Source organism: Gekko japonicus, unplaced genomic scaffold (genome assembly GCF_001447785.1).
Source record: "Gekko japonicus isolate JY-2015 unplaced genomic scaffold, Gekko_japonicus_V1.1 scaffold240, whole genome shotgun sequence".
NCBI classification, from domain to species: domain Eukaryota; kingdom Metazoa; phylum Chordata; class Lepidosauria; order Squamata; family Gekkonidae; genus Gekko; species Gekko japonicus.
The window spans coordinates 1,393,315-1,402,447 of record NW_015164672.1 but is presented as its reverse complement, the minus strand read 5'-3'; the positions used below and the strand labels follow the sequence as shown (position 1 = coordinate 1,402,447).

Here is a 9,133-nt window from a genome sequence, read left to right as displayed (position 1 = left end):
CTGGGAGGGAGAATGGTATGGGGGGGGGGGCTCATGTGTACATGAAGGAAGCACCTTAATATTCACAGCAGTAATTCCCAAACTGTGTCCCACAAGAAATGAATCCAGGATGTGAGCTCAAAACCTTTAGAGTCAATCTCTCCATTTTCCCTCCCTTCCGTTTCTCTGAGCAGCTCTGAATGCTGCACATGGTTCCCCCCCCCCCTTGTACAATCCCTCACTCTGCCCTTTCTTCTGCATCCTCCACTGGGGGCAGGTTTTGAATTGAGCGGGACTGGGTTATTGAAGAGTACATAAAAATGTATTCAGATTGGAAAGAGCAGATGATTTTAGTAAAAGTTCCAGTTAGGTACATTAGGCATTTTAGCCACACTGAACTGTTGTGTCTCGCCAGAAGGAAATCCCACTGTGTTTTTTTAGAACATTACCCTACGATTTGCACAGGTAAAGTCCTTTACATAAAGCCACTTCTGTCATTATACCACAAGCATCAGAAACTCAAAAAGCCCTCTGGGCCCTGCCCCCTTTCCAAAAAGCTTTCCCCAGGAGATCATCCCATGCTGTGCGCTGTTTGTGCAGGCAAGGAGCCACCTTCCCCCAGGCACAGCTTGTCCGGGCCCTTCTGCCAGGGCTGGACCGGTCCAAGTGAGGGAGGGGGGTGCAGGCCATTTGCCTGCCGTGAAATTCTCAATGGCTACAATGGCCAGTCTGCTTCTGAAGGGTATGACTCTGCTTCAGATAGCACAGACTTTTTGCAAACAGAGGTGCTCATTTATTTACTTCATTTATACCCCACCTCTCTCCCAAGGTAAGTACATTTCTTCTGAAACCACACATCAAGTAATCAAATAAGAGTTCTGTTATAACCAGCCAGTGCCATTTGACTCTGTAATATTATCAGTTACTTGTGCCAGATTTCTTTTTTTAAAAAAATTATTTTTATTATTTTAACAATAAAAATACATATACAACTAACATACTCAGTTCAGTCCTATGTTTAGTTAGTAAGTGATAAAATGTTCCCCTAGGTATATTGGTTTTGATATGTCTTATATTGTTATTTTGAATGTGTGTGCAGAGTTTGTCCTTGTTAGCATATCTGATTGCTTTGTATTTCTCACAGGTATAACCACTTGTGATCTAAGGTGTTTGCTGGGAGTATTTCTTGCCTTGACATATAGTTTAGTATCTGTGACCATGTTTTAACAAATCTTATGTGTGGAGCTGTGCTTGTCTGTTGTGTTCTTTGTATTGAGTCTGCGATTTTAGCCATTACGAACTGTTCCCATAATTTGTCATGCCACACTGCCAAAGAGGGTGAGGAGGGTGACTTCCAAGCTGCTGCTATCGTTATTCTGGCTGTTGCAAGTAGGGTGCGTTCAGACGGGGCATTTCAGCCGGCATAAACTGCATCGGTTCCAACTGGTGCAGTTTATGCCGGCTGAAACGCGATCACACTTACTTCCCGTCTGCGGAGCCCATCGCTGTATTCAGACACAGTGGGCGTCGGCGTTTTTTTAAAAAACTCAGTTTGCGCATGCGCAAAACACCCCATCCTGAAAAGCATGCCCTGAAGAGAGGACTTACCTTTAAAGTTTAAAGACCAAACTGGCCTCCCTGAGGTCCCGGACTCCTCTAAAACCTTAAACTAAGGACCTTTTCCTTTTTTAAAAAAACAAACGTTGGGGCGAAGCTTCACCCAAGCGCATATCGCGACATAACAAAAAAAATGGCGGGTGAAAAGCAGAAGCCTTGGGCTTCCAAACAGAAGTGGCTCTACAACGGTGGAGAGCGATCAGATGGGGTAAAGTGGTTAACAACCGATGCACTCAGGATACCACCACTTGGGGACCTAGTGGCAGAATACACCGGTTTAAAGCTCTTTGCAACGTTTTGGGACGGAAGGCAGATGTTCTACGTGTGAATGCCAGTAAGTACACCGATTCCAACCGGCACCTATACCGTTGTAAATGCCCCGTCTGAACGCACCCGTAGTGTCGAGAGAGTCTCCATAGTGTTGTCTTTTATTGATTCGTCCCATCTATTTAGGAGTATAATTTCCAGTTTAAAAGAAATTGTCTGAGATGTAATCTCATTTATTTGGGCTGTTACTTCTTTTCAGAATCGTTGAATTTGTGGGCAGCCCCACCAGCAATGAAGGTACGTGCCTTCCTATCGGCATTTCTTCCAGCATTCAGGATCATTATTTTTATTTATTTTGTGTACGTACTGCGGAGTTAAGTACCCTCTTGACGTCAGTTTGAAAGTTTGTAAGCGGATGTTGTGTACTGGGGAATTGTTTGCAGGTGATGACCAAATTATGTTCCAGTCTGAGTCTTACCACTGTATGCTTAACTCTTCTTCCCATCGGAGTTGGTGCTTTAATTTGGTTTGGTTTTCTGTTGTTATGCCAGATTTCTAGTTATGAGATGACTGGACAGCCGCATAGGTTCCCATCATACTGAAACCAGTGGGATTGTGAAACCAGTGGAATTGTTATTGTCCATGGTCCTCTTGGCCAGTGGCTTGTCTTTGATAATACGTTTGGTGACAGTTGGGAATGAGTTGTGCTTGAGGACCCCCTCTCACTGCCTCCCCCCACAACTGAAGGCTTCTTTGCCCCATAAAATTGTTTCCCTCTCAATTGTTGGAGCAGTTGGGGGGGACAACACTGTGAGGGGCAAACATTTGCAGCATGAGGCAGGAATCGGCAAAAATTGCCCTCCCCTCCTCTACAGACAGTAAAGCCATTGTGTTGGAGGAACGTCTGCGTTGTGTTGGAGGAACATAGGATCCATACCAATTCTGGGTTTTTTGCATGTTTGGGTATTTTTAAAATGTATATGCCTGAAGGCTCTCAAAGAAGAGTATTTGAAAATGAATATATGAAGTCAAATTATATGAAGTCAAATTATATGAAGTCAAATTACATGAAGTCAAATTATACCCCACTGGTGGACCTCCTGATGGCACTGGTATTTCTGGCCACTGTGTGACACAGAGTGTTGGACTGGATGGGCCTTTGGTCTGATCCAACATTGGCGTCTCTTATGTTCTTATGTTCATGTTGCAATGAATGGTCTCAATCCATAAAGTAGAACAGGTTCCATACGATCCAGAGACTTTGGGCCTATATTTTTTCAAGCATTGGAACCCACTTGCTTCATGACAAACCTCTTTTTCAAATTAAAGAGGGATGGGCTCGAAAGAAGTTTGTGATATGATTTCGGGGCATCTGTGGTATGGCTTGGGGACTGCCATTCTAAAGAGAAAAACTAAACAGTCCACATGACAGAGGCCCAAGTTTCTGAGCATACCTAAAGTAGATTTTTGGCCATTGTATTTCTACTCCCCCCCCCCATCCTATTTGGCCTTCAAGAGGACATCTTGAAAAACAGCATCATATTCATGTTTACATGTAGGATGAAGCAAAGTGGTGGTGGTGGGGGAGAAACACAGCAACTGTGATCCTTATAGCCAATCATCCCCCAAGATTTACGACTGTGCAGGGAATACATGCAGCTGGAATAACCCAGACTAGCCTGAGCATGTCAGAGCTCGGAAGCTAAGCAGGGTCAGCCATGGTCAGTACTTGGATGGGAGACTGCTGAGAAAGACCTGGGTTGATATATAGAGAAAGACAATGGCAAACCACCGCTGATCATCTCCCGCACTGAAAACCCCATGAGGGTCTACCATGAGTGGCAACTTGACAGCACTTAATTATTATGTTAGGGAATGATCATGCAATCTTTGCTACATCTGCCAGTGTCTTCTGTGGCCTTTGTGGCGTTCCCATTGCCAACTGCTCTCAGCGTCTCCCTCCCCCTTCTCCCCTCCCCCCCCCCAGTCTATGCTTCTTATTTATGCATCAGATCTGCAGTCCCACAGGAGACTTTGTGTGAGGGAAGGGCATGTAGGCAGAATTGCACAGATTTACAGTGCTCATAGGGCTCCTATTACAATCCTTTGACAACCTATAATTGATGGAGAGGGTTTTGCTTTGCTAATAGTCTAGACCTGGGAACTGTCCTAATTCCATGATGCTGTCTTTGGATACAGAATAAAAATTGACCAGAAACTAAACACTGACTTTGGTGAGGGTGTTCCAGCCTGGGTTTGCAAAACAACTGCACTGTGCAAGACATATGTCTTTGACTGATAAAATTTGATAGAACTCTCTTTTTTGTTTTTGTATAACCCTAGTTTTAGAGCCAACAAGCAACCCGAAATGTAATTGACTAAATAATACAATAGAGGTCTACAAAACAGGTATTTCTCCCAAATTTTCCCTGTACAACAAACTTGGCTTTCTACTGCTCACCATAGTTTGAACTGCTTTGTGTGATACTTGTTATTATGGTTCTATGATACTGTAGAATAAGTGAAAACAAAGGTTCTCTAATTCGGTTGCAGTCGTACAGAACTGATAACCTATTAGGTCCTTAGAGCCCGATTTAAAATGAGCTTTTGTTTATGGAGTTCTTGCTTATCTCTATTAGAATTTTTATTTCACAGTAAATTAGCATTGTGCTGATCACTAGCATAATTATTCAGAGAACATCTAGACATTTGCTGTGAGCAAACCACCAAGTTTCAATAATTAAGACTCTTCTTTTTCGTTCTCTGGCCTTTTGACACCATTACTGTCAAACCAACAGCTTGAATGCGAAATACTGAGCTTTGATTACAAACGAAAATTAGCAGCTAAGTTTTTATCCCCTGATCATAAACATCTTTCATTTACTGTAAAAGGATACCATGTATCATGGTTTGGCGATCAAAACCAAGCCTTGTGACTCAGTTTCTTCAGTGTACCAGCATATCATGTCATGAGTCAATCTGCTTCAATAAATGTCCCAGTTTTTCCATCATTTAATTGGTAAATGTCATCAGTTGACAGAATGGGTTCAAACTGCCTAGTATTCTGAATAAATTAGATGGTTTGAGGCGTGTATTCTTCTTAGAACAAGTAATTGCAGATACTCTAATGATTTTACTTATTCCAAGGTGACACCAATAACCAACACAGGAATAACCGAGGCAGAATAAACTAAAGGAGCTACTGGGACACTTATTAATGAGTAAATTATAATCTGCCCTTGATCTGTTTCAGTCTGGTATTAGACCTGGTTTTGTGATGGGGATTGCATTAGTAGCTCTGGCAGATGAGATCTTCATTTACTGAGTGATAATGGAAACGCATCTTTGCTGGTTCAACTTGGCTAGGCTGGTGCCTTTGACATGGTAGGCTGTGCAGTTTTACTGAGACGCCTTGAGACCACAGTGGCCTTCACAAGTACAGTGTTAAAAGGGCTCTGTTGTTTTTTGTTTGGGTGAATCCAGAAAGTCAATGTGGGTAACTATGAATTGGTGTCATGGGAGTGATCCTCTGGGGTTCCACCACACTTAACCAACCTCCAGGTGGGTCTGGAATTCTCTGGGAATTACAACTGATCTCCAGACTACAGAGATCCATTCCCCTGGAGAAAAGAGGCAGCTTCAGATGGTGGACTCTATGGCACCACATCCCAGCAGAACTCCTCTCCCTAAACTCTGTCCTCCCTGGGCACCCCACCCCCCAGTCTTAAGGAATTTCTCAACCTTAAGTTCTACAGAGGTGGATTTTCACAGCAATGTTGTGTTAGACCTTTGAATAAGTTCACAGCTTTGGGGTTGGGTGTTATCAATAGGCTGATGGCACCCTTTATTTCTTTGAGCACCACCTGCAGTCTCTGTTCCGGATCCAGCAGTTTTTCCACTGACTCGAGAGAAAGGGAAGGGTGCATTTTGACCCCTCAAGAGGCTGTGGTGGGAATCATGGGACGAGAGACATGGCAGCAATGAGGGGGAGAATCTGGTGAGTTTGTTCTTTCTTATGCTGCTCCCAAACCCCTTCTCCCCCACATTTCCAAATGCAGCTCAAGGTTTGTAGATCGCCCTCTGAGTGGCTGTATGCCCCTGTTAAGAATCACTAACGTACAGGATCTGAACTTTTAAAAAAAGCTTTACCCTGCCACAAAAATCAATCAATACTCCTAATTCTACCCAACCAAGTTAGTAGACGTGGATTTAAAACCTGGTGTCAGCTCAGTAGCAAGAGAAGACATGGAGTAGGTTGCACAATTCTGGGTTTTTGGTGGCTATGAAAAATCCTCTTACATCACACAGCAAGCTGTCGAAACTTCCAGCAACTCTGCAGCCAACACACCACCAGTCTTTTGCATGCTACGCAACAATTGCATCTGCACAGGAACAGAGAGCCTGCCATGAGACCTTCATTAAGATGCCTTGCAGGATTATTTGTTTTAAAAAAGGAGCTTACATTTTATGAGAAGCTGAGAAATTTGTGAATAAATCTGCCAAGCATTTTAAGTCTTAAATAGCAATGTTTAGAGCCCTTCATTCCGATTATGGCTAGAAACCAGGATTCACCCCTGTGCTGTTTTCCATTTCAAGCCTTCCCACTCAGCCAGCTGATCTGCCCCAGTGTCCTGTGTATTGCAGCAGGGACCCATATCAGTAATGTTGTACTTCAGAAAAAATTGCAAGAGGGCCACATAAAGCCAAACCAGATGGTGGAAGGCTGAGCTTCAATGTATAAACATTATTTATTTATTTATTTTATTTCTAGCCTGCCCTCCCCTGCACAGCAAGGCTCGGGGCAGGTTACAACAAACAGTTAAAATTTATAAATACAGCAATTAAAATATAAATATCATTAAAACCATAAGTTTGTGTGTGTGTGTGTGTGTGTGTGTGTGTGTGTATGTATATATATATTCATTTGCTGAGCATTTACAGGGAAATTTATATATACTTAAATAATCTGATGGTAAATAATACAATTTAGTATCTCCATTCCCACCATAGCTGTTGCCCGACACTGAGGCAGTGGGTGGACGAGAGAGCCGAACAAGATAAAAGATGACAAGTGTTATGTATGGAATAGAATGTATGTATATATTGAGCTTGAGTCTGCTGCAAGGTATTGTAAACCGACTTATCAGAACAAGGGAAGTTCTGGAGGTAAGCAAAGTGATTGGTCTTTATGTACTAGATATGATTGGTTGTTATCTGACATGTGGGCGTGGCTTGCCACGCCTGGACTGTGTAAAAAGGAGCCTGTTGCTCTGTTGTTTGTCTCGTTCTGGTTCTTCTGACTTCTGTTCAATAAAGCTGTTATCACTGTTCACCTGCTGCCTCAAGTCTCGTATCTAACAACAAGCAACCAAAACAAAACAGACTCCCATTGAGGTAAGAGCCTCAGCACCTGGAGGACATATAACCCTATACAAAACTGGTATTCCAGGAGCTAAACCTCTAAGGCTCAGGGTTCCCAACAGGCCTATGGAAAAAGGTCCTTCCTTAGTAGCCTAATGTGTGGAAATGGGTCGTTGACATTCCACGGTGAAGGCAAATAACACCCCATTAAGCCTACATTAAAGAGAGAGGACATTTTTTTCTCCAGGAGATGGCAACCCCAGGACTGGGTAATTGCAGTATTGGAATAAACATACTGACCACACATGCATCTGCAAGCTCTCCCTTAAGTGGCAAAAAGCAACTGGTATTGGGGTGGGGGGGAGTCAATTTCCATAGGGAAAACATTGCATAAGAAAAAGGTTAAAAACCCTGTCCCGTGGTCCTAATTCTTGACTCTTATTTATGCCTCTCAAAATTACAGGAAACCCATTCCTAGATCTCCCGCTAGCACCTCTAGTTTGGCTATAACAGTTAGACTGCCTTGCAGAGTTGTTATAAACCATTCCCTCTTACCTTGGGCCCAACATTATGAACATAGAGTCCCTTAGCCTCAGATGTTCCATGATGGCTTGCATAAGGGGTAGTGGACAGTGCAATTTATATTCATTTGCTGAGCATTTACAGGGAAATATCTGAAATGAGTTAAACTGGAAAAGGCACCATAAGAGAAGCCAATGTTGGGTCAGGCCAATGGCCCATCTAGTCCAACACTCTGTCACACAGTGGCCAAAAATACCAGGGGCCATCAGGAGGTCCAGCAGTGGGGCCAGGACACTAGAAGGCCTCCCACTGTTCCCCCCCCCAAGCACCAAGAATACAGTGCATCATTTGCCCCAGCCTGAGAGTTCCTATCTATCCCTATCCACTGATGGACTTCTGTTCCATATGTTTATCCAGTTTCCTCTTGAAGCTGTCCATGCTTGTAGCTGCCACCACCTCCTGTGGCAGTGAATTCCATGTGTTAATCACTCTTTGGGTGAAGAAGTACTTCCTTTTATCTGTTCTAACCTGACTGCTCAGCAATTTCATGGAGTGCCCACGAGTTCTTGTACTGTGAGAAAAGGAGAAAAGTATTTCTTTCTCTACCTGCTCTATCCCATGCATAATCTTATAAACCTCGATCATGTTGCCCCTCAGCCGTCATTTCTCCAAACTAAAGAGCCCCAAGCGCTTTAACATACTTTGGCTCACAAAAAAAGGCCATATTTGAAAGAGCAGAGCATCCCAGTTACTCAGGAAACATGGTGTGCAAACAAGACGGGGGGAAACAAACACACAACACAAGAAAATTCCCAGTGCGGGACATTGGGGGAACTGGTGGGGAAGAATGCCACAAAAATAAAGAAAAAAGCATGAAACAGCCACACATGCTCACTCACACACACTGGCTGGCTGGAATCCCCGTAAACTAGATTATTTTAAAAGCATTGCGAGTGTTCTTCACTCTCAAAAGAGATCTAAGCCACAGCTGCTGGCACAAAAGAGCATCTCTCGCCTGCTCCAATAAAGTCCGGCTGGCTCTCCACCACTCCTGCCCCTGCCTCCACGCCTCATCACCTCACCGAAAAAGTCATCTCGAGCCCTGACTTGGATAGCCCAGGCAAGCCTGATCTCGTCAGATCTCAGAAGCTAAGCAGGGTCAACTCTGGCAAGTACTTGGGTGTTGGCCCCTAGCTACAGTGGGGCTATTGGGGGCTCTGCCACCTTCCTTAAACGGCCAGCCCCACAAGATTTCCTTCTGAAAATGGTAAGGGATTTCATTGCTTGGGGGTGTTTTTGCATTTCATTTATTAATGGAGTGGCTGTTGTGGGGGTGTTTGTGCTGCATTAAATTAAATTAATTATTAGTATTATTGAATTTATTATT

General features: G+C 43.6%; 1 protein-coding gene across 1 annotated transcript in view; it reads right to left on the bottom strand.

Annotated features, from left to right (window-relative positions):
• TTLL6 (tubulin tyrosine ligase like 6) overlaps window positions 1-8,840 on the bottom strand; it is a 69,071-nt gene extending 60,231 nt beyond the window's left edge. The window contains 1 exon segment of the mRNA XM_015409216.1: window positions 8,829-8,840. Within this exon segment, the coding sequence (XP_015264702.1) occupies window positions 8,829-8,840 (12 nt within the window).
• Window positions 8,841-9,133: the final 293 nt, after the last annotated feature.